Raw genomic sequence first — 25,824 nt, 5'->3', positions numbered from 1 at the left:
CTCCCGCGGCATTACACCTCCATCCGGGTTACGGATAGTGGAATTTCCGCTTACGCAACTTCCGGTAACACGTAATATCGTACAGTCAAAATGTTAATGCATAGGTTTTTATTCCGGGTGAAGGATATTCCTTTCTATAGCATTCCGGAGATGGGAATATTTACTGTATTTACTTTTTAGATGACATCAGTAATGTTATTAAAAATAACCTTTGTCCGTGAAAATGATCTTTAAATAGAAAAACATGTTCGGAAATGGATTCTTCACACCAAAGACAAAAGGATCCTTGTGCTCAGATCGGACATTCTAATCTTCCATTTAAAGAAATCGGTGCATATAAGCCACCAGGGTGCAACCCCAATTGTATGTGTTGTTTTTCTGAAAACGTTGTGCTTTGACCTAACAACACACCCAATCGCAAAGACCTGTCACAAAGTACACAGTCTTTATTAATTCCCCATAAAACACCACACACAACCTCGGTTGTGTGTGGTGTTTTTTTTTAAAACGTTGTGCCGATACCAGCTCCATACCAAATCGCAAAACTTTTCACAGAGTACACCGTTTCGATGAATACCCTCTCTGCTGTAAAGCATGTTTGTCAGTTTGTTTTGAAGGACATGTGACATTCAGAGATGGAGAAGAAAGTAGTGTTGTGTGGATAGACAAGTAGATAAGCACAGTATGTGGCTGCCATGTTAGTTTTTTGTGCCGAGCTCTAAATAGTTTTTTATTTTATTTTTTTAAAGGAAGAAGTAACATACTTCTTTCTAAGAATACAACATGAACCAAATCTGACCGTCCCAAGCAGGTGGCCTAGCAGGAAGGCCAGCTCAACCCAACTGTGACAGCTCTGAAGAACAAGTGCTGAGAACTGATGTTAATTAATTATTACAGTAGTACACAGTGATCATCTACACATTGAACGCATGTTCGGTTTCCCGCTGTGGGCACAGCCAATAAGCAATGCTATCAGTGGACCAACGCATCTACGCAGTCTGTGGGGGGCCAAGTAGCGGTGGCCCCGCCCCATTCGACAAAAGCATATTATGAAGCAGAATAAAAGGAAGAGTAGCAGGGGAAAAAACCTACAGGATTTCCTCCGTAGGGGTGATGATCTAACATAAAAAATAACAATATCAACGATAGAGAGTTGCAACATACGGTATGTTTTTTTTTTATTTATATTGCAGTATATTGTTATGTTGCACTGCTCAAACCCTGAGTTTGAACCAAAACAGGTAGGCTATGCATTTATTTATGGGTACATGTTAATTTGTGACAACATTTTGTCTACAATCAGAATTTATTTTTCCAAATGTCAACAAATTGAAGACATCCTACAGAGCTAACCAATACGGTTGGTTTGTTTGTACTGTATCTGTTAAACCAATTGGTTTGATTGAAAACATGGATATGTTGTTTTTTTTTTTTTAATCTTTAGAATGCTCCAGAATAATCAACTTAAGACAGTACCTAGCGCGGCCCTGAAGAATCTTCATTTTCTCCAGTCTCTGTGAGTTCCTAAAACCTCTTTACTTGCATGCGCACGCACGCACGCACGCGCACGCACGTACACACACACACACACACACACACACACACAGGAGAGATGGCCTTAATGTATCACTTTTTATTATTATTATAGATATAAGGCACAAAGTCGCTTTAAAAGTTGGAAAGCGAAAACATCCTAGTTTTATTTAAGATGTTAGAGTTGTGCTGTATCATGCATTGCACTTACTGTACTTCAAAGTCTGGGTACTGTTATGCAGTACTTGTATTTGATTTGTGGGTTTTAACCACACAGTACTTAACCCTGGAGAACCCAAGAACCCTTTTCTTCTTTGGAAAATGATGAATTGTACATTAAATGACTACTATATGTTCACTGAACACCAAAATGTATGTTTTTTTAAATATTTAATGCTTTAATCCTAATTTACGATTAGGGCCAAATTTGACCCTTTGGGATTTAAAGGTAGCATTTGAGTAGCAGAATTTATAGGGGGCAAATTTGACCCCGTAGGTTCTCCAGGGTTAATGGTGATGGGTTTTGGAAAAAAAAAATTAATGTTGTTCACAAAAAAATTTCACCGCATTTAAAAAAAAACCCGAATGAAATAAAAGTCGTAAGAACTAAACTAAAAGCAGACCATTAAAAAACCAACTAGTAAACCCGCCCTTAAAAATAATTAGTTTGCTACATTTGCTACAAAACAATACTCGAACAGAAATCAAAACTAAATATATTTTTTTTAAATCCCCAAATAGAAATAACTGAAAATATTTACTCAAATTGTCAAATCTCTCTGAATACCCCACACTTTACTAGCGGACCCTGGGTTGGGAAAAACTGCAATAAAGGACAACAATGCATGTACATGTATAAATGTATTCCCCACAAGGCGAATTCAGGTTCTCTTGCTGTAGTAATATGTTCATGTGGAGCCAGCGCTCACTTTGTATGAAGCCCCATAGAGCTAAATGTCAATCAAGAGTGTTTTTCCTTCAAGTACAGACACTTGAGGAATTTTGAGGGAGGGCGAGACACAGTGAGAGGAAGAATAACGGCAGAAAAGAGTTCGGTGACGGTGTTAAAACACTGACATGTCCAACCCAAAATAATTTCTTTTGTCATTCTCCTTTTCCAAATTTGAGCCTATTCACCCAACCCCGATTTCTCCGAGAAATCAGAAATGCAATAAGCACAATTCCACCACAAAAATACATTTCAGGAATGCAAATAATATGTGTAATTTGACAACTTTATCAAGAAGTTTGTTTTTTTTTAAGGTCAAGTGTGGCATAATCCTTATATTGGATGGTCTACTAAACATGTTCAGCATCACCTATACCAATGCGACAAGGCATTGGTTTTGATGGGGTGGGGGGGCTATTGCGGGAATGTTAAAGATTTTGTCATTCTTGGTTAAAAACTGGATGTTTCATATGGTCAACAAGAGTTATATGATCACTTATACCATATATAAAACCTTGCTGGACAAAATAAGCACCCCAAATATATTATTTTTTCTAATTCCTGTCTTATCTCCCTCCCCCCACCCAATCCCCCATCCCCACACCTGTCTCCTTTAGTCGACTCGATGCAAACCATATTAACACAGTTCCAGACGACAGTTTTGAGGATCTCCAGCAACTTCGGCATCTATGGTTGGATGACAACAACCTTACAGAGGTCCCAGTCGGTTCTCTTCAGTACCAGACGAACCTACAAGCGCTGACTTTGGCACTGAACCGCATCGTGTACATACCAGACAACGCCTTTGCAAACCTCACCAGTCTAGTTGTGCTGTAAGTTTTATCGTGTCGCTGTTGTAATTGTCATGTTCAATTGAGGCGCAAACCAAACAACTTAAGGGTTTGACCGTTGTGACATTTCACCTTTCCTGGGCTCATGTGTCTCCATATTTAATTCACTTTATTCCTTGAAGCTATAAAACCTTTCTGTTTGATAGCCAGCTATTTACTTCCAAGTTTTAAATCAAGAAAACTGCCAGAAATAATCACTTCACTACAGTCAAATGTGTTCATAAATGCCAATGAAGGAATTTACTGTGAAATTAATTTTACCTTCTGTAAATAGCACATTCTATGTTATAACAATGTAAGTGCTATACAAAATTTGGGGATGGATCTTTTATTATAATGTTTGACACAGAACACTTGACACATCATTTAAATAATGATTTTATTTTTTTCTTAATTGGCCCAAACAGAGTCAGGGAACTTTCCAGTTCGTATATAATAACAGAGTTAAAACTGGATCGACCTGCTTACGCGCTTTGTTAAACATTAATTAAGTAGACCGACTGACAAAGAACATTCCATGCTTTACTAAAATAACCTGAGGCTGGTAAAGGATGCATGCCTGTGAGTTATGATCAACAACATTACGACAACAGAAAGTTTGTATCACAGTATTTTACTTTCTGAACTTTAAAGAATTTAAAAATGTAAAAACAAAAAAAAAACAAAAAACTATTCAAATGTAGTGATGCTTTTCGTATCCGAGTGGTTGATCACTCTTAGACAGTTGATGTTAAAAATCTGTGCCTACTTAATACAAACTCCCAAAGTCACACTGGTGAACAGGCATTGGGCCAGATTATGCAAAACCACATTCCATCGATCCAGTACACCTGGCTGGCAAAGCATATTTCTCATATGCACTGCAGGTGAAAGTGATTTTTGTTGTTGTTGTTGTTGTTCAGGCATCTTCACAACAACAGAATTACCGGCATTGCCAACAATTGCTTCACTGGTCTTGAGAACTTGGAAACACTGTAAGTCATGATTTCATGTGAGTTGGAGTGTATGTACGTGTGTGCGCATGTGTTAACAACTCCCCCGCATGTCCCCCACCCCCACCTTTGCTCTGGTACTCCAGACATCATTGTCTCCACTTCCTCCCATAATTGCTGAGGATAAATAGAGCAAAGTACATGATTCTTATCAAATCTGCCCTCCCACTGTTTGCTTCTTCCTGCCACACAGCCGTGAAAATCCTTTAATGACCGCCACAGCCATAGTGCATGGCAGACTTCTTTACTGGTTAACAGAGAAGTCAAAATGATCATCTATTGGTGCCAACTGCATTTACCGACAAGGCAATGCATCACATAATTCCCCCTTCGCCTGAAATCAGCCTATATTGAATCAAATGCATTTGCAATTTGTATTTTAATCAGTTTTTTTAATGAAAGTGGTCAAGAATGTGTCGAGAATGTATATAGGTGTTAGATTTATAATCTCAAATCCATTCCCTGTCTTTTATTACTCTACTGTTAAACTGTGAGCTGCTCTGTATAATCATGACACAGTTGGGTGCTTTTACATGTGTTCGCAGTATTATAAACTGATTAAAAAAGCCCCACCCCACACCCTATGCAGTCACATCTTTTTCACACTGTTAAATACATCTGCGGTTCAATTGATGGTGGATTGTCAACAAGTTGTGTTTGTAGATGATGTACAGTATTTGTGTTTGGAGGTAAAGAGGTCACTTCAAAATGCTGGGGAACTGTTTGCTTATCGGCATGTCTTTTCTCATTGAAGGGATCTTAACTTCAACAACCTGGCTGTTTTTCCCAAAGCGATAGAAGCCCTGCCCAAACTGAAAGAACTGTAAGTATATACTGTATGTATCCCTTTTTGTATTGTCGCTCAGATTTTTTTTGTCATCTGATGACTGTACAGGTATTGTTGAATGTGCCTCCAAATCCGCCCAATTGTTGGTAATCAGAGCTAATTTATATATAATATGTATATGTATATGTATATGTATATGTATATGTATATGTATATGTATATGTATATGTATACATATATGATGCTGGTGGCAGTGCTACGAACCAGTGAGCGATCTCAATGGAATAAAATGTTTCCATAGTTGGGAAATTCGATTTTGGTGAAATGTGGCACCTTCACGCAACTGTTTGGCCCAACAAAAAAGGCGGTCACTTTTGCTGGGGAGCAATGTGAAGAAAAAGAGTGCATATTCTTGTTCAGAGATGGCAGCTGCCAATAATGACACCACTGTTCTCTCCCTCCTCCACACATTGTATGTACATCATGAGTTGGGCAAAGACTGCGAAGTTTGGAAAAAAAACAAATGTTTCACCTGTCCAAGAAACGTGCCAATTTGCACCATGGGACAGTAAGTGACGAGGCAACGAGCGCAGAAAAAGGCAGCGGAAAAGTTCCCAGACACACGGAGGGCAATAATGTAGTGGCTACAAGAGGAAAAATGACAACTTTAAGTCCTAGTAGGGTAACATTTGTGTAAACACTGCACAATACAAAAAAATGTCTATGGCACTCTCAGCTCAAGGTCCTTTCAGTCAGTAAAAAGCAGCCAGCATATAATCCTTTCATTTCCAGCATCTGTGAAACTAATGCTTTACCCGCTAACCCCCACGACCACACCAGTCATGTGCATTATTTCACCAGAAAATGCCAAATTCACCTGAATGTGGTTGACCTTGCATTGTGTGTTTTACTTACCTAACATATGTACAGCACATGTGTCCATTTTATGTATACCAAGTCTCTCAACCTGTCTGTTGTATTTGGTGTTTTTCTTGCAGGGGCTTCCATAGCAACGATATTGCTTCCATACCTGATGGGGCTTTTCATAACAACCCCCTGCTAAGAACCATGTAAGACAAACATCCACCCCTTAAAGGACAAATCCCACTTTTCAGTGTTTGCATACATTGTACAAAAGATGGGCCCATTCCTGTTGAAAGAAATGTTTGTCCCACATTGCAGACATTTCTATGACAACCCGCTGTCCTTTGTGGGTGCCACGGCTTTCCAGAATTTGTCTGACCTCCACTCCCTGTAAGTCAAACATTTTCCTGACCAAAGCCCTGTCTAATCTAGCCAATGTGCGTAAGGGTTTTGTACGTGTGTTAGGTTGTGTATGCTGTACATGCAATGGATTGCCTCAGTCATATTTCCATTGCTGTCTTCTGCTTTGTTCTAATTATTTCTACATTGTGTATTTTCTCATCATGTGTCTCCCAGGATGCTGCGTGGGGCCGGCATGATGCATGACTTCCCAATCCTCACGTGGACAAACAACATTGAGAGCCTGTGAGGGAACCTGAATGAATCATCCCTGCTTATTCGATTGTGTGCGTCACAGTGGTGGCTGATGAGGTTTTTGTATTCCCAGGACTCTTTCAGGGACCAAGATATCGTCTGTCCCCGCTGGTCTGTGTGACGATCTCAAGCTGCTGAGGACGCTGTAAGAAACGTTCCCTTTCCATTCCTTGTGTGTTGACTCTCCGTTGTTGTCACGCCTTCATTTCAGATGTTCCCAGTGAGCTAATTAACCGTCTATGTTCCTCTCATTAGAGATTTGTCTTACAATGAGATCAAGGAGTTACCATCCCTTCAGGGCTGCATCCAACTGCAGGAGATGTGAGTCTTGATAGTTCATAAGAATGCCAGAGCTTGAAAATGTCCTTAAAAATGAAAAATGTATTCATATCTTGTTCAAACAATGAAAGTCTGCATGGCCTCTTGTTTTCAATCAACAGAACATTTCAGCACAACCAAATTCAGCAAGTAGGAAGAGACCATTTTCAAGGTCTTACAGCTCTCCGTTTACTGTAAGTCAGTTCACTATTTCTCTCTCTCTCTGTCTCTCTCTCTCTCTCTCACACGCGCACACACACACACACACACACACACACACACACGGATGCCCTGAAATCTTGCATAACTGAATTATTCTGATTTTTTTCCCCCAGAGACCTGAGTAGAAATGAAATCCAATTCATCCACAATGATGCTTTTTTCACCCTTGCTGCTCTCACTAACCTGTAAGTATAAATGATTACCTTATAACCAGGGGTGCACATAGGACTAGAAATTGAATCTTGCGCACCAGTTCAAGTCACAGTGGTTTTGCGCTCTAAGAATTAGGTTTGGGAGGTATTACGGTATCTTGCGGTGTCTAAAAATAGCAATGGTGTCACTTTCAACACCGTCATTAAAAAAAAAAAGTGCTGTCCCTTTAATGAGAACTTAAATATGTATGACGTAGCTCGCTGGGGAGTGTGCCTGCTTCATGCAAGCATGTGAAAGACAAGGCCAGGCAGTTTTATTAATATAGCACATTTGATACACAATGCGCTTCACACAAGCAAAGGCACAACATTTGCAAGCATTTCCAAACATGACAGTTATCGACATTCAACAGCAAAGTGGAGAAAACAAAAGCAGCTTCCACAAATTACGAGAATGTTCTTTGACAACATTTAAACACACTAACAGAAAACATTAAAAGTAAAGAAATAAAAGTGGGTTTCTAAAATAACTAAAAGCAAAAAAAAATGTTTAGAGGACCTTTATTAAAGGTATGAGCGAGGGGGTTGGCAAAGTTTTTAGCCGAGATTTAAAAATATTTACTCTGTGCTGACTTCAGTTATGTTGGCAGCTTTTTCCATTTGAGTGCAGCATAATGGCTAAATACAGCTTCATCATGTTTAATTTGAATTCTCAACTCCATTAATTGACCAAAGTCTGCAGATCTCAGAACCCTATGAAGTTTATATTCAACCAGGATTCAGGACCCAAACCATTCAGTAATTTACGTAGCAGAATTTTAACATTTATTCTACAGCTAATTGGGAGGCATTCATATGATCTGATTTCTGAACCAGAGCTGCAGTGTTCTGAATAAGCTGCAGCTGTTTTGAGTTCTTTTAAGGGAGTCCAGTAAGAAAGAAGGTTGTTACAATAATCATGTCTACTGGAAATAAAAGCATGGAGAAGTTTCTCTTAGTCTGCTTGGAGCATGTAGAACATTCAATCTGTTTTTGAGATGGTAAATGGCGGTTTTTGTGATTGATTTTAGGACTGCTGAAAGTCTGAGTCGATCAGCACTCCCCAAGATTTCGGACTTGGCCTTTGATTTCAAAAGGTGTTTTGTAGCAGCAATCCTCTGCTCTCTATTGCTGAAAACAATTACCTCTGTTTGTTTTGGTTCATTCAGTTGCTAATTTGCTTTAAACTAGCCATGTCCAGTTGCGGTCCCGTGAGTGATGGAAAACAGGCAGGACAGTGGCGCTTGCGGACCAAATTTGACACAATACATTGACTGCACTGCCATCATTTGGGGACATTGATAGATATAGCTGTGTGCCATCTGCATTATGATAGCCAACATTGGCATTCTGAAGCATTTGACCAATAGGTAACATAAACAGACAGAACCAAAGGGGTCCAAGAACTGACCCTTGTGAGACGCCACATATCACGGCCATTCAATCTGATTCAAAACTTCCAATGGTCACAAATTAACTCCTTTCCTCTAAGTGGGACACCATTTTAGGAAGAGTCCATTTAACCCTATCCAAGTTTCCAATCTATTCAACGTATGTTAGGATCAACCGTATCAAATGCTGCACGGACATCCAAGATTAGCACAGATACCTTCCCTGTGTCAGTGTTCTATCTCACATCATTTGGAGGTTTTTCTGTACGGTGATGGCAGATTGGAATTTATCAAAGTCCATTTGAGTTCAAGGATTTGCTGGGTTGATTCAAAAACGTTTTTTCGACAATCGACAAAAGTGCGTTTGTCAAACATTTCACTCGAAAGCGTATGCACGTGACGTGTATGAAAATAGGTGTGGTGAATTAGCTCGCTATAATAAGGTTTAAATGAATGGTTCATCATTGCGGTCACAATGAAGCCACACCTCAGCAGCGTATCAGATGTCCATCATTAGTTTCTCTGATGCCGTCATGCATGGCAAAAAAAAAGAAAATCATTTGCCTCAGATAGAACTTTTCCGAAGCTTAGTTTCTTAGCTTTTTTTTAACTTTTTCACATTCTAGGAGTTAAAGCAGCTACAGGGGCTTTCCAGCTGTAGTTTAGCAGGTGTTGCACCTAACTACACTGTACGTAAAACACAAACAATGACTACCAAATCACAACTTCTGGTGCTCATTTGAGAACAACGGCAGCATTTTTCTGTGCACCCCTGCTTCTGTACACCCAGACTGCAACTCCGTTGAAGCTTGAATATTAAATTGCTTCGTTATAATCATTCCCTGCAGGGATCTGAGTATGAACTATCTGACTACGCTTCCGACGACTGGACTGCGTGCCCTCAGTCAGTTGAAACTCTCCGGTAACCCACAGATGAAGAATGTGCTGACTGTGAGCCAGTTACCCAAACTCAGGTGAGGAAACGCTGAAGAATTAATTCATGTCACTCAACTTGTATGCATTTTTTAATTTTTTTTTATTTAGCACAGTGGCTTAAAACTAACGTACAGCTATTTTACAAACACGATGGGCCTGCGTGGGTTTTCTCCGGGTACTCCGGTTTCCCCCCACGTTCCAAAAACATGCATGGCAGGCTGATTGAACACACTAAATTGTCCCTTGGTGTGAGTGTGAGTGCGCATGGTTGTTCGTCTCTGGGTTCCCTGCGATTGGCTGGCAACCGGTTCAGGGTGTCCCCTGCCTACCGCCCGAAGACGGCTGGGATAGGCTCCAGCACCCCGCATGACCCTAGTAAGCATTAAGCGGTTCGGAAAATTAATGGATGGATGTTTGTTCCTGAAAAATTGAATAAAAACAAGTGTTCCACATGTTTTGAGATGAAAATAATATTTGCAAGGGTGAATATATTTTCGAACTAAATGCCGTTTCTGCTCACAGGTCCATTTCCGTCCCTTATGCCTACCAATGTTGTGCATTTGTCGGATGTGACTCGGGGGGAAGTTCTTGTGGCGAAAGTGACATTAAGCGATCCGCAGGTGAGAATGCTGCAGTCACACCCTTTCCCCTTCAAAAAGTAGTGTGTTTAAAAAAAAAAAAAACAACGGAAACAGCTCCGCTTTATTTCATTACACTGCTATGAAGTCTAAATATGTTACTCTAGTTGAGCCGGATGTCCCTTGTTACTTATCTTTCAGACTGGGTGGAGGAAGAACAAATTTCAATGATTTTGCATTGCTCACCCTCACCAGGCAAGCCCATTTACTGCCCCCCATTGTACCGCAGCTTAACTTGCCGTTTTGATTCAAATGTTTTCCTCTTTCTGTCTGCAGGTGCCTTTAAGCCTTGTGAGCATCTTTTAGGGAACTGGATGATTCGCCTGACAGTGTGGTTCATCTGCCTGGTGGCGCTGGTTTTTAACGGTCTAGTGCTGGTTGCCACCTTCTCTCCTACACACTGCAACTTAGGCCACTCCCACTGGTGGTCTCCGTCCCTCCCCCCAGCCAGGCTATTGATGGGGCTTCTTGCCTTGGCTAACCTGCTCACAGGCATTTATGTGGGCGTGTTGACCGTGCTGGATGCTGCTACTTGGGGATCCTTCGCCGAGTTTGGCGTGTGGTGGGAAATGGGACCTGGCTGCCAGTTTGCGGGCTCGCTTGCAGTCTTCTCGTCCGAGTGGGCCGTTTTGTTGCTCTTACTGGCAGCAGTGGAGCGCAGCGTGACCGTGCGGGATATCGTGGGCAAAGTGGTGATGTCACCCAGGAGGAGCAGCCTCGGCCGCAGAGGATGCTGGAAACGAGATCGACGCTTCGGCCAGGCAGCGGCTCTGTTGGGGCTGGTTGCCGCCGCTGTAGCCTGCCTGCCTCTACTGAAGTTCAGCAAAGAGTCTGCCTCGCCTCTCTGCCTGCCCTTTGCCGGGGCCGAGAGTCCGGCCCTGAGTGTCACGGTTATCCTGGTGCTGCTGAACGCACTGGCTTACCTGTTCACGGCAGCCGTATACACTCAGCTGTACTGCCACCTCGGGAGGGTGGAGCTGGTTGACCCGGAGCAGACGGGCGCCCTGCGGCATGTAGCTTGGCTCATCTTCACCAACTGCATCTTCTTTTGCCCCGTGGCCGCCTTCTCCTTCGCCTCCCTCTTAACCGGGTCCAGCGCCGGAGGCCCCGAGATCGCCAAGTCCGTCACCCTCATTTTCTTCCCCCTACCCGCGTCCCTCAACCCGGTTCTCTATGTTTTCTTCAGCCCGGCCTTCAGGGAGGACTGGCTGAGGTTACGTAGCTGTGGACGATTGACCGGGGAGGCAAAACAAATGCGAGGTGAAAGTCACGGAGACGATGGCGGCGGAGACTCTGAACTCACGGTTGCCAGCTCCTCCGATCAATTAAACTTTGACTGCGGAGTGTACTCTCACCTTTGCGGAGGGATGGTTGTCTGCGAAGAGTGCGAGGCAACGCTGCATGCCAAAACCTGCTCTTCCCGCTCGTCCTCCACAGTCTGCAGACACATGGTGAAGTCTCACAGCTGTCCCACCCTCTTGACAGGAGTGACTGCGTGCCAGCGCACTGAGGACTTTTGGCCGGAGAGTAGTACGCCGTCCGCTCAGTCCGAGTACGCCGACGAGGGGGACTCGTTTGTATCTGACAGCTCAGACCAAGTTCAGGCGTGCAGCAGAGCCTGCTTCTGTCAGGGCAGAGGCCTCCCTCTCGTGCACTACTCGTACAGCATACCTCGCGTCAAAGATTAAGAGCGCCTCGGCACGCTGTTCTATCGGCGCAAAGATGTCCGGTACATTCGGGGGACAGAAAGAATTCCCTCGGGGAAAGATTACAGCAAGCACTTAGGTTTGTTTTCGGTGTGTAAACAGACGCAAGCAGTCATTTAAAGGGAACGTTGACATTTGTGTCTGTGGAAGAGAAGGTTGTGGCAAAAGCTGGCCCATGAACAGACGTTGCCACCTGTGCCTGCTTCTCACCTTGGAACGAGGTGACTTCACGTGCGCTCATGAGCTTTTTCAAAGTCCTTTGATTTATTCGAAGGCCTGTCAAATGCAAACACACCTCTGCAGCCAAAGCTCGTTTCAGACTTTTTTTTTTTTTTTTACATCAATGTAGACAGTCGTAGAGTTTCTGAATGTAGAAGACCGGCCGTCTTCGCCTTAAAGGTGAAAAAAAATGAATGCTCCGTGCAAGCTGCCTGTGATTGTGATGGAACAGTGTGACGACGGTATGAGAGTTGTCAGTCAGACACTTGCTTGTATTAAGTCACCAAGACTAAGAATGTGATCAAGTAGCAGATATCACTGTTTTGAGCAACCGCTCTGCTTGCTTGTTTTGAGTGCTGGTCTTATTTATTGTTTGAGCGGCAGTAATGTTTGGATGGAAGTCGGTGTCATATGAACGCTAACCTTGTTAGGTAACCAATTACCAGCTTTTGTCAAGCTGTTGCAAATGGTGTATTTTAAAAATGCATGAACTGGTACATGTAAATAGGTTATGCTCAGCTCATCTGATGGTTTTAAATGCAAAAATGCCAACTCGAGACCCTTCGTCGTCACGCCGCTGATGATGATCAAACACCACTCGTGGTGCTTTTTTTTTCTAAGACAAGATCAGGTTGCTTTAATGTTTCATTGCTTTGCTGAACACTGTGCACTTTTATTTTGAACGCAGTCAGCACTTCAAAGACCATTTTAATAAAGCTCAACGGAATTGCATTGAGCAAATTGCAGCCGATCCCTGTTTAAATGCTCCATCACTCTGATCTACAGATAATTAGTCAATTCCTTTATTGAAAATTAATTGCGGTCTATACGTTGAACATATGAAATGAAATATATGTTTGCTGGGGGATAATATCATGTCAAATAAGACCTTTAAATCGACTCCACGGTACCAGCATCATTAAAACTGTAGGATATTTCATTTTTTATTCCGTCTCTTTCTGCGTAAACGGTCTGAAGAGCTTTGCTCCAATGTTATGCGTATTATTCTCATTGCCAAGCATTTTCAAATGTGACTGTATGCGAGGACTTGGCTGGGAGTAATTTGACACATTAAGTGGGTCCCACCCTCGGAGCATGTATCTACAAGTGCTCAGGAATGTAGCCAATGGAATGTTGTTTTTACCATCAAGACGATCTGGAATCCTGAAGTGATTTTTTTTTTCTTCTATTGGGGCACACATCAGCATTGTCTAGACTGCCTTTGTTGTCTGTCGCACCTGCCAAAAACTCCTTTGATTTATTGACATATCTCCTAACCGGTGAAGAAATTACAGGTCTTTTTGTCGTTAGGTTGATGTTCATTAAGAATTTAGATGTTAATGACAATTTTTTTAATAGCTGTCTATAAATTATTTGAACAAAACTATCAAGACTGGGATGCCCCTCTAGGAAGCTACCTCCGTGGGTGCAGTTGACAGCAGTGCTTTACAAATGAACCTTTTGTGGGAAAAGAATTTGTGGGAGGAATCTATGCTGTATACTGTGATTTCATTTTTATTTTTTTGATACAAATTATACACTACGAATTTGTTATCGACATAAATGTGCTGATGACTTGGGGTCATTTCTTGCCCTTTTCATGAGATCTTCCCAGGCTGTATTGTTCATCTGCTCATGTAGAAAAAAAATGTGAATAAATCTGTGCTGACAAAACCGTTTCGCCATCGATTGTAGTTCCACCTCAGACTAGTAGAAGGTACAAATGAGCCTTTCAAGCATTTTTATCGGACACCTTGAATAGGTGGAGATTGCAAGTGCATTATACGGTGAGAAATGTTCACTACCTCGGACTTGCACCTCATGAATCCATCCATTCATCGCTAATCCCCACTGCACCGAACAGTGTATTGCTTTGGGAAATATTTTGTTTATTTGACAGTTTTTTTTTTATCCCCAGGGAGTTGTTTATGTGGTGGCAGATTCGTCTGGGTCGGTTCCTCACCTCAATAGTAGTCTGGATTCAGACATGCGTTTCTCTAACTGTTGGAGTTGTTTAAAGTTGCAGTTTATTCTTCCATGGGTGGATTGGAACTGTGACCCTGCGGTCCCAAAGTCAATTATTTACAGTTACGGCCTCCCAACTACAGTATGCAAGCGTCGCATTCGTCAGGCTACTTTACAGCCATAAATATTCCCGAGATAATGGAAATCTCAAGTCTATGTACAGTAGTTTTGTCAAGCAGATGCATTTTCATGCTTATGGTGCTCATTTATTAATCATATGGTCTGTCCAAAAGCGCAAGCATCTTTTGGGCAATATTCGGTAAACAACTTGAGAAATGCATGAAACTTTGCACACATGAAATAATAGCAACCATACAGATGACATTAGCAAGAGTAGGGCCAATACTTGCTCTGAGACACCCACTTGGGTGTGGTGTTGGTTCCCATGTGATGATGTGTTCTTTTTTTAGAACACTAGGCTACTTTTTTTTTAACTGATGAGGGTGAACCAAAGTTCTTGACATTGTGGAATCCAATGGTCAAGTAATTTCAACTTTTAATGGTGTGTGTGTTGGTGTGTGTGTGCGCACGCGCCTGTGTTTTTCTAATTGTTTTTAAGTTATGTGTAATGAAAAAAAAATGCTCTCCATTTGACCCGTTTGTGTCATATATCTTCAAAACCGTCCGTTCCATTGACTGCTATCAAAGTTAACAGCCGCTTGCAAAACTTCTCAAAATCACGTTGAACGTGCATTCAATAGCGCCATTCAGTTGTGAACTTCTTTGCCAAGGCAATTCTATAAAGAGAAGCAGTGTTACCGTTAGTGATGTTTTGCAGCTTAATGTTGAAAATGGAGAAAATAGTTCTTGAATAAACGTGTCGTAAGAATAATTAGGCACACAAACCCTTCACTGTGAGAAACAAACCACCATGTGTTAACACTTCTCTCTCGCACACGTGCTCTGTGGTTGAAAATACATGTCAGCTATTTGGGACACACACTCGCACGCACGCACTGGTGTACACACGAGACACATGCCTGACAACTTTTGGCTTTAGCGAGGCTCAGTGGCAATAAAAAACACAGTCAATAGCAACTCAAATATCCCCTCCTGTGCATGCTGGAAATTAGCAACACACTTCATGCATTTGCTACAAATCACTATAAGTAGCAAAAAGATAACTTGGTAATGTGCGGGGAGGGGAGGGGGGGGGGGGTGGATGTGTGACAGACTGACAAAAATTGGATTTGTTTATTGTGATATAGTTTGACATGTACAATCCATCTTATGGAAACATTATCCTGACCAGGTATGGGATGATTGCAGAGGTAACTGCAATGCAGGTGGAAAGTCTCTCATGACAAAAAATAAAATAAAAAGGTGAACACTCAGTGAGAGAAGCTCAGCAAACGGACCCTCCCACCTTCTTTTCTTCTTTAGCAATTTGAGCTGCAAGGAAGACAAATAAAATACAAAGCCCTTAGCACTCCAAATCTCACATCGCTGAGTAGGTGATATGATATCAGTCCCAATTTGAGGCTATTGACCTGAACATGTGAATTCCAGAAAAAAAAGCCAATCCCTGTGGAGCGACTGTTAAATAATCCATCCCAATTCGAGCAAAATGAAGGATATGCTCCTCCCTCTTCATAAGTGATGGTGAGAGTATCGGCAGCATTACGATTAAGCCTTTCATGCACCCTGTAACCTGATAACATGGTAAGCTGTTCACTGCAGTAATCGCTGTCCCGGAAAGGGTCAAATTGAATTGACGGCTGTTATAGGCTTATTTACATTTATGTGTCTATGTATAAATGAGAATGGCAAGCTAAGCATTAAGTCATGACACATGATATGCAAAGGTCCATGTGCAGTACTGGTACACTCTTTGTTCACGAGTAAAAGTATGTTATTCGTGAGGCAAAACTGAGCGTGAGATGACAACTGTGACAAAATTCTACGGCTTAACATGTGACGCCTCACTAGTAAAATTTCTTGTAGTGAAGTGGTAAATGTTAATTCGTACAATTTTAGAATGTCATTACAAGAATATGCACATACTGTACATGCCTAATTGGTTGAAGTTCACGTCTAATGTTCATGATTGCACGACCCAAATCAGATGTTATCAGTTCTACAAGTCTGATTCTTTTGATCTCTTCTTCTTGGTTAATTCACGATTTAATGGAGCCAAAATGGATATCTATCCCGCCAACATTCATACAAACCATCATCCATCCATTTTCTAATCTGCTTTAGCCTCTAAGAAAACAACAACAAAAAAAGCTGAGTACAGTATGTCAAAGGTTTTTCATCTGTATACTTACGGCGAACCTCCAGCTTACACTCCACAACGTCTTCCCCGCTGTCGTTGACTGCTTTGCACATATACACTCCTCCATCGAATGGGCAGGGCTTTCGGATCTCCAAGGTCAGAACCCCGTGCTTACTGAGCATCCTGTATTTGGCTTCATGGGTGATGTCCATCTTGTTTTTGTACCATGTCACTCTGGGCTAACAACAACAAAAGATGTCACAAATATTTATACACTGGTCGTTCTAGACGTCGTTCTAGACCGTTTTACTTGGAGTGGCGAGGGGGCGGCAAGTTCAGTTGGGAGGGCGCACTCAAATGCACACACATTTCTAATTCTGGTTTCATTTTCTGCATGCCCTGGCAAGTTTTATGCTTGTCACCCGAATAACATAGCTTAATTATGAGCACGAACCCAGTCTGTGTACGCCAGCGTGAATCGCGATCGACCAGTAGATCGCAGACTGGTCCCAAGTCGATCGTGAGGGGTGTCGAGGAGAAAAAAACATTTGTGTGTCTTTGTGCATGTTATCAATCAATCAATGTTAATGTACACTGCACCGTAATCATCCTATCAGTCACATTTTCACAAAAAGTATTTTTTTTTTAAATAAATAAATAAATAAAGCAGGTAAATATTTTAACCTATGGTGACGTGTGACTGCGTCACCGGTGATCAGAGCTGTTGCGCTATATCTTTTATCGTTATCATTGTTCTCATTCAAAGTTTGTTTTGTGTACAATTCACCGAGGGCACGGGCAAAGAATAGGAATCTAGAGGGCCCAGGGAAACACTTTAAAACGGTACGCGTGAGCTACGATAGTTAACAGGCTGCAAAAGTGCGTCGCATGCCTCTGTGTCAGGCTGTTGCTCATCACGGCGTGTGTACGTGCATGTGCGTGCGCGGTAACGGGTCTATCGCGGGAGGTTGCTTTATCGAAAAGTCGATCTTCGGTCCAAAAAGTTTGGGCACCTCTGGTGTAGGCTCTGCAACAGCAATTCTCAACTAGGGCTGCCACAAACGATTATTTTGCCGGTCGACTAGTCGCCAATAGCAGTTGCAATTAGTCGACTTATCGGATCATGTATAAAACACACCAGCATGCAGATGCTCTTACATAACCATCATTAGCTTGCAGACGGAATTCATTTAGGTCTATAAGAAGTAAAATTAAGGCAATATGTGTGTGTGTGTCTCTCTCTCTCTCTCTCGCTCTCTCTCTCTCTCTCTCTCTCTCTCTCTCTCTCTCTCTCTCTCTCTCTCTCTCTCTCTCTCTCTCTCTCTCTCTCTCTCTCTCTCTCTCACCGGTATACTGGGGTGGGTGGCCATATGACCAATATGTTAATTTTCCCAAACAACCGGTGTATTTATGGACCGGTCCTGGGCATCACTGCCACCCCATAAACAGCTCTAATTGAAGTCGATAAATGAACGTACATATTAATGCATGGTTTATTTGCCTTTAGTTTGTCGTAAGCATGTTTAAAAGTATGAATCACATTTTAAATGGCAATCAAAATTAGATTTTTCTTTCCTTTTGAATCGTTCAACCCTATTTTGGAGCCAATGAAATCACGTGCAAGTATCAAATGTTTATTTAGCCTGCATTGCAAACAGCAATACAATAAAATCATTGCTGGAACTTTGACAGTATTAAAGAAATTAAATGTGCACAACCGAATACTTAAACCACCTTATGTCCACGAAATGAACTCACTGACCTTGGGGATGCCGCTGACGGAGCAGCTGAGGGTGGCATTGTACCCCGCTATAACAGAACGGTTCACCAATGGATGCGTGAACTTGGGAGCCTGGGAGAAGTCAAGCTCCTTGTAGGTGGCAGGCTTCCAGTCTATCCCTACGGATGCATCATGTTTACGTGGGCAGATGACATCAAGGCAACAGCTCAGTGTCCAAATTGCACCTTGAAAGTTCCACCTACCGGTTTTCTGGATGTAGATGCTGTCTTTTGTGTTGCAGGCTTCTGGGCTGTGACCCACCAGGTTGATGGCAAAGACTCGAAAGAGATACTCATTCCCCATGATGAGGTCGGACACAACGCAGTTGGTTCTGCGGTACTGATCGAAGACTGTGAACCATTCCTTCAAGGTAAAAATCATTTCATTCAGATTACTCAAACATTTTGTTTTTTAAATTGTCTTGATGTCCACTGGCCAAATATAATGGTGTGCCATTGTTAATGCTGCTTTAATCGTGGTGTATTCTATGTAATTTAATCATGCCCTTAGACTCCAAATTAGATTTCAATTACATCCATTGGAGAAATTCTGTGTGAAATTTGGAATGAAGCAAGAGCAACTGTGTAGCCAGACGTCCGAGGTAGATTGAGATTAAGCATTTGGGAGATTGAGGACATTCCTTCGATGTGGCAGAAAAGGGGCGTGTAAACTCTTGCAAGCAACTCAGCATTTGTCAGCATTTGCTGATCAAAGTGTCATTAAGGAGGCAGCTCTTCGTCAATGTCCAGCCAGATGACAAACTTCGTGTTGCAAGATCAAAGCTGTTGATTCAGCATCCTCACAACTGAATGCTCCCGGCTTGACCTCATGCGATACTAACCATGGTCTTCTTGTCGGCTTTCTGAATACGGTAACCAGCTATCTCACAGTTTCCGTCGTCTCTGGGGGGCTTCCAGTCAAGGGCGACATTGAAGCCCCAGACATCTCGAACCTTCAGGACCTCAGGAGCTCCTGGGACATCTACAATCAAGTGTCAAACATGTTAAAATTCACATTTATATTACAGTGTGGACAGTACAGGTGGACTGCTGTTAGATTGGTTGTTTTAAACCTTTCCTCAAATCATGTAAGAGGGTCATTCAATAAATAAGGTGATCCATTTTTGATATCCAATACAGATTGAAGCTTAATTAAAAAAATTATAATAATAAATCAATGTAGTCTCCCAGCACTGTCACATACTTTTGTCATCTGTGCACAAGCGGCCATCTTCCCTCTGCGTAAAAATATATGGACCGATGAACAATTTTGACTTCATCGTCACGTTCAAACTTGCTGCCAACAACTGTGAACTGCTGAGGCACGTCAAGAAAGACAAAAAGAACAAACGCAGGGGGTCATCAGACAGAAGGAGTCATCTCATGTCATGACAATGCAAGGCCTCACACAGCCGCCTAAACAGTGCAAACCATCGACTAGCCGGGCTGGGAACTGCTCCCTCATCCCCTTTCCAGCTCAGACCTTGTCCTTTCAGACTTTAACCTGTTTGGTCCCTTAAAAGCATTAAATAGAGGCACCAAGTTTGTGTGTGACAGTGCTGAGAGATGACAGTGATCCCTCGCTACTTTGCGGTTCACTTTTCCCAGTTTCACTGTATCACTTGATTTTTCAAAAGCATTCATCCCCAAAAAAAAAAAAAAAACTGAAAATGCCGCAAAAGGTCCGGGAGAGGCAGTGAAAATCAGCAAATCAACAGTGAGTCACATCGAGCAACATATACAGTACTACCGGTACATGTATATGTTGACTGGATTTTGTTATTTAAACACTAACCTAACTTAGTATATAGCCTTAGATCATGTTAATTACTACAAACATTTACTTGTTACATGCATGTATACCATTAAATTTGGCCTTATAAATATTATATATACACTCATACACATGTACATATACCTGTACAGGTGGGGGGGGGGGGTGTTACCTTCTTCGCAGATTTTCCTCTTTCACGGGAGGTCTCGGTCCCCATTAACCACGATAAATGAGGGATCACTGTACTTTGATTTCATTTATATTTTTTAAAGTAAGCCTCTATCTGTATTAGAAGTCCTTATACCGAAAAATTCACCGTATTTATTGAATGACCCCCGTACTACCGGCACATACAAATTGGCCTGGGCCAATAATGAACAGAAAATATTTTAGTAAGAATTGAGACAAACAACAACGCTAATAATGCATCATGACATCTGAACAGCGGTCTCATAAAGTGCATTATATCAGTTTGGCCTCCATCCGGTGGTACTGCTCACCCACAATCTGCAACGTCACTGTGGCTTTGTCTTCCACATTCTCAATCTGCACGTTGAGATCATACTGCCCCGAGTGCTTCCTTTCTGACTTGCGGATGAATAGGATTGTGTCGGTGTCGCTATTTCTCACGCTGACGAGCGCAGAGTTCAGCGGGTGCCCATCTTTACTCCAAGTAACCTTGGGCCTGGGTTTACCCTGCGTAATGACAAAACAATAACAATCACAGGAACTTGAACAACTCTCTCTCTTATAATGTTCTTTATGTATTGGATCAGTGTCTCAGTCGATTAAACTTAGCAGAAAGTAAGGAGTTTGATGTTTGAATCAAGCCTACTGCACCTGGAATGGAATCACAAGGTTGACGGTGTCACCAACTTTCTTGATCAGAGTCTGACGAAGATTTCGGGGAAGACAGATTTTAGGCCGTTCTATGCAAAAAAACCAACACGAATCACAAATCGTGAATAAAACACGGCCATAATATTTTCCTTTTCCATGATTTCACTCCTGAGCGTTGATCCAAGGAAGTCTTCACTCACGCATGATCTCTCTGATAGTAACGGGCTGAGCCAGGCAGGTCGGGGCGCTTGGGCCAGCCATGTTGAACGCCCGCACACGAAACTGCAACTTTTCTCCCGTAGTGAGCTCTCTGATTGTCAGTGAGGTTCTCTCGGTCAGACCCTGAATGGCTGGTATCCACTCATCTGCTGTGCTCAAAAAACACACAAATGAAAATATGACACGACCCACCTAAAATAAAAATTAAAGCCAGAAGTTTTGGTTCACAAATCCCTCTTTGGGAGGAGCTGATTAGGTGTTTTAGCATCATACTTTTATTAACCCTTTCTTGCACCAATACTGATACTGATAACCGGTAACCTGATAACATGATAGGCTGTCCACTGTAGTAACTGCTGTCCCTGAAAGGGATAACTTGTAACTCATGCTGTCAAGAGATTGCCTTTTGTCACATTTTTCTACCTCTATTTTTTTTTTTAAGTTTGTTACAGATATCAGGCAGCCCGGTGGTCCAGTGGTTCGCGTATTGACCACACAGTGCACAGGTACCAGGTTCAATACCAGCTCTGGCTTCCCTGTGTGGAGTTTGCATGTACTCCCTGGGCCTGCGTGGGTTTTCTCCGGGTGCTCCGGTTTCCTCCCACATTAAAAAAAACATGTATGACAGGGTAATTGAACGCTTTGAATTGCTCCTAGGTGTGAGTGTGGACGGTTGTTCAGAATCGGAAAATGAATGAATGAATGAATGCTACAGATATCTACTGGAGCAAAATTTTGGGATTAATGTTAAATCAGCAAACAGAAATTATTTTTCGGTTCAAAAACTGTCCTAAAAGTTTCCTTGAATACAATGATTCTCCTGTAAAATACAACTGTTGAGCAAAACAATCAAAAGTGACTCAGATTTACAGGTATCTTAAATCTTCTAATCTCAATGTAAATTCAATTGAGTAAGCATTAGAGACAAAAAAATAATAAAAATAACCCAACAGTGGCTCCAAAGATCTGAACTGGATGTGTGCGTGCCACAGGTGAGGAAAGCTAAGCAAGAAAGAGATCACAGTGAACGACCTAGCTCGAATCCACTGTCTAATTACATGTGCCCAAGAGCGTAATCTATCAAAACTAACATGCTATTTGAATTTGGTTTTGCAAAGTGTGCATATTACTTGAGATTTCTCTAACAAGCATCAAGCAAGTGAAACTGAAAAATAAAACAAACTCTAGTCTGTGTTTGTCCATCTTCACGCTAGTGACTCCCCTAAATTGGTCTGCACAAGTGAATAGAGGTTAAAGGTCGCCACGGGAAGGCAATTAAACGTCAATAGAAACATAAACAAAATCTTGCATTCGACTTAATTTTTAAAGTTAACGCTTTAACTTTGACAGCCCTACTTTTAACTAGGAATGTAACGATAATGGTTATACTAAATATTAAAATTCTCCCGATATTGTCATGTTACAATATTAAAAGCAGCTTCAGCTGAACACAGCAATGGAGACTTTATCGACCGTGATCGTGCAAAGCGAGTAGGAACAGATGACAAAAAAAAAAAAAACACTGTCCAAAGCTATACCTAAGCTAAAAGCTATGATGGCCAGTCCCTCCCACCCCCTCCAGCCCGCCCTGACAGCACTTGGTAGCTCCTTCAGCCAGAGACTGTTACACCCGCGCTGCAAGAAGGAGAGATACCGACGCTCGTTCCTACCGACTCCTGTCAGGCTGATGAATAAAAAATAACAATCATAATAATGATAATAATTTTTATCCATTTGTGTTCATATTGTATTTAATTGAAAGATGTTTGTTGTTTTTTTTTTCTCTTTCTCCTTTCTTCTTTCCACATACATTCTTGCTGCTGGAGGCTGTAAATTTCCCCATTGTGGGACGAATAAAGGTTATCTTAACTTATCTCTTTGTCATTGCTGTTATTATGTACAAAAAAAACCCACCACATAATTGTGGGCTTTTTTTGTTTGTTTTTACAATATGTAATAAAAATCTCACAATATGTTGATATTGTGAGGTTTATATTCTGTTAATATCGGTGATGTCAGGAAATCATGACATCCCTACTTTTAAACCCAACTGCGTTCTCTCCGTGGCTCAGACTTGGAGAGTTCATATTTTGGTCCATTTAAAAAAAAAAAAAAAGGTCGCAATTTGTCTCCAGCACTTACAGCCCTCCTTGCAGTACTCAACCCCATAGCCCTCCAGGTCAGCTGAGCCGATCCGTTCAGGAGCTTTCCACTTGAGTGTGATGGTAGTGTCACTGATGTCGTCCACGCACAGTCCGATGGGCTCACTTGTTGGCGCTGAAAGGGGCGCATAGTGCAACTTGAAGGGCTTGATTGCCAGTTAAAACATTACAGTGATCATATTAGATCAAATACATGAACGCAGGGCACAAGTAGTTGACTGCCAGCAAGACGTATTTGGAAATAATCATCTCATCTCTCTCATTTGCTATCCTGTATACCATAGAAGCATAAAAAGGTCCAGTCAACAGTACCAATGTTAAAATCCAACAGGACATAATTGATGAATTAATGACGGGAAGAATCAAGAAAGGAAAGCACTGCCATCTTAACGCTTTTACATCATCGAGGAAGTTATGTCGCAGCTTTGTTCATCACAATAGCTGACGCATCGAAAAACAACCAACCGTTGACACCTTCAACGTTCTTCAGCAATCCGAGCACAGTGAGCAAGCGAAAGCATTCGATTCTTGGTCGCCTCTCTCGTCGAGGCTCTTCTCACAAATTGCTCATGTTTGCTCTTGGAAGAATTATGTGAAGCAGAAACAGTACATTTCTCTGAACTTGTTGGGCAGTTCCTTGAACCACATCTTGCTTTTTTTGTTGTTGTTTGTTTGCTATGTGGTTGTCCAAGCACGCTGTCTTTGAATTATTTTATTAAGATTTACTGTCAAATGTGAATATTTAACTGGCTTGAAGATATTGGCCAGATACACTGTTGCTCATAAAATGCCTCATTGCAACATCACAACAATTATATAAAACACACACACACACACACTTAAATATACATACATATATATGTAGACATACAGTCATATACTGTGGATATATTATTTGGGTTTTTTTCAAAAGATACTCTCACTTGGTGACGACCTCCCGGATAAAAGGACATGCTTTTTTTTTTGTCTTTTCTCCTTCACCTCGAGTGGCCAGACAGTTCAGCGTGTACATTTTGTTTATCACATATTGACAGCATTTCTAACTGGAAGGTGTTAAATCACAGTCATAGTCTGGCCACCACAAAGGCCAAGACTTTCTGTGACAGTAACTGAGCGGCAAGCTGCACCAGAAATGTCGGGAATGTCTTTCAGTAGTCAAAGGTTAGAAAGTCACAGGAACAGGAAATGTTCACAGTTCAATAAAGTGAGGGCAAACCATGCTCAGCACTCGGAAAATGTCTATCTCTGAGCAAAGGAATTCATGTTTGCCCCCTTGGTTACACCAGCAAGAGGCCAGAATGCGGAGAAGGAACCTTTATGGTTTCTCGCTGTGTGTCAGTACTCCCCCTGTCCGCCTTATTTAACCAAAATATTCATCTTTTCTTCTTATCGTACTGTCTGCTCTGCAATCATTGCGCCACCACAAATACTGTATCAGCAATTTGGTAAAATCCTGACCTCAACAACTTTGGATGGGATTCCATAAGCTCAAATGAAACTTAAGAGGATATCAATCGGAAAGAATAGTGTCACACTGCTGATCTGACATTTCCACTACTCTTTATTAAGTGAAATTAAGGACATGCATGTTTTGTATTCACAGCATTTGATGGCAAGGGTTTTTTTTTCTCCTCACAGTCGATCGAATAATTTTGACACCATCAAATAGACTGTGGTATTAATTATTTACATCGACACACCCTGCAAAATAAAACTTGCATTATTGACTCACCGACAGGCACAAAGGGTTGTGAGGCGGGACTGTGACGAGACATGCCAATGCCGTTGACTGCATAGACCCGCATTTCATATTCCACTCCTTCAATCATCCTCTTTGCCTCGTAGGTTGTTTCAGTATAAGGGTCAAAGTTCAATCTCATCCACCTATAACTCTTCTTTTTCTTTCGCTCCAACACATATCCTGAGTATTACCCCCCCCCCCAAAAAAAAAAGAATTTTGTTTTAGCCAAACCAGGGCTTGTCATTTTTAGCAGATAAAAAGAACACATCACATTCTGCTTTCTTTACCAGTAATTGGCTGTCCTCCATCAAAGAGAGGGGGATCCCACTGGACTACACAGGAGTCTTCTCCCACGCTGAGAATTCTGGGAGCTTGGGGAGGATCTGGAACATCTGATGGGGAAGAAAACCATTTGTATTGTTTTTTTACATCTTTAATACAAATGTAATTGGCCAAAAGTCCAATCATCACTTGATTGGGGTGATCTTACTCTTTAATGGTTGCTCTTACCAACAACTTTCACGTTGATGTCGGCAGTATCCTCCCCAGCAGGGTTACGAACCACAACTGAATAGATTCCTTCATCCTGCCTCTCGGCCCCTTCAAGAGTGAAAATACAATGGCCTTTGGTGGTTTCCACCTGGACTCTGCCTTCTCCCTCGGTGATGACCTGCATTATGAAAACAAGAGCTGTGTCTATTTTCCAGCTTATCAGCCGTCCGTTGGATGAAAAATGATACTGTTTGAACATGCTTTGTTTTGGTGTTGATGTGGTTTTGATCGGTTAGCTTCATCATTCCTATATATTTCCTAAA

General features: G+C 41.8%; 2 protein-coding genes across 2 annotated transcripts in view; one reads left to right on the top strand and one right to left on the bottom strand.

The window, feature by feature from the left end:
- Window positions 1–13,925, top strand: part of lgr4 (leucine-rich repeat containing G protein-coupled receptor 4) — a 36,255-nt gene extending 22,330 nt beyond the window's left edge. The window contains exons 4-18 of the mRNA XM_052063071.1: window positions 1,445–1,516; window positions 3,100–3,315; window positions 4,236–4,307; window positions 5,080–5,148; window positions 6,111–6,182; window positions 6,295–6,366; window positions 6,553–6,621; window positions 6,704–6,775; window positions 6,886–6,951; window positions 7,071–7,142; window positions 7,284–7,355; window positions 9,601–9,726; window positions 10,211–10,308; window positions 10,468–10,521; window positions 10,603–13,925. Of these exons, the coding sequence (XP_051919031.1) occupies window positions 1,445–1,516; window positions 3,100–3,315; window positions 4,236–4,307; window positions 5,080–5,148; window positions 6,111–6,182; window positions 6,295–6,366; window positions 6,553–6,621; window positions 6,704–6,775; window positions 6,886–6,951; window positions 7,071–7,142; window positions 7,284–7,355; window positions 9,601–9,726; window positions 10,211–10,308; window positions 10,468–10,521; window positions 10,603–12,014 (2,614 nt within the window). The 3' untranslated portion in view covers window positions 12,015–13,925. The remainder of the gene's footprint in view (window positions 1–1,444; window positions 1,517–3,099; window positions 3,316–4,235; window positions 4,308–5,079; window positions 5,149–6,110; window positions 6,183–6,294; window positions 6,367–6,552; window positions 6,622–6,703; window positions 6,776–6,885; window positions 6,952–7,070; window positions 7,143–7,283; window positions 7,356–9,600; window positions 9,727–10,210; window positions 10,309–10,467; window positions 10,522–10,602) is intronic.
- Window positions 13,926–15,581: 1,656 nt separating this feature from the next.
- The window catches only part of mybpc3 (myosin binding protein C3), a 33,445-nt gene continuing 23,202 nt past the window's right edge, over window positions 15,582–25,824 (bottom strand). The window contains exons 20-31 of the mRNA XM_052063398.1: window positions 25,520–25,679; window positions 25,297–25,401; window positions 25,001–25,189; window positions 23,249–23,383; window positions 21,088–21,255; window positions 20,888–20,976; window positions 20,548–20,743; window positions 19,116–19,255; window positions 18,478–18,637; window positions 18,257–18,393; window positions 16,547–16,733; window positions 15,582–15,668 (exon numbers count right to left, since the gene is read on the bottom strand). Of these exons, the coding sequence (XP_051919358.1) occupies window positions 15,622–15,668; window positions 16,547–16,733; window positions 18,257–18,393; window positions 18,478–18,637; window positions 19,116–19,255; window positions 20,548–20,743; window positions 20,888–20,976; window positions 21,088–21,255; window positions 23,249–23,383; window positions 25,001–25,189; window positions 25,297–25,401; window positions 25,520–25,679 (1,713 nt within the window). The 3' untranslated portion in view covers window positions 15,582–15,621. The remainder of the gene's footprint in view (window positions 15,669–16,546; window positions 16,734–18,256; window positions 18,394–18,477; window positions 18,638–19,115; window positions 19,256–20,547; window positions 20,744–20,887; window positions 20,977–21,087; window positions 21,256–23,248; window positions 23,384–25,000; window positions 25,190–25,296; window positions 25,402–25,519; window positions 25,680–25,824) is intronic.

This window comes from Hippocampus zosterae, chromosome 4 (genome assembly GCF_025434085.1).
Source record: "Hippocampus zosterae strain Florida chromosome 4, ASM2543408v3, whole genome shotgun sequence".
NCBI lineage: Eukaryota > Metazoa > Chordata > Actinopteri > Syngnathiformes > Syngnathidae > Hippocampus > Hippocampus zosterae.
The sequence above is the reverse complement of the archived record's forward strand: the minus strand, read 5'-3'. Positions and strand labels throughout refer to the sequence as shown.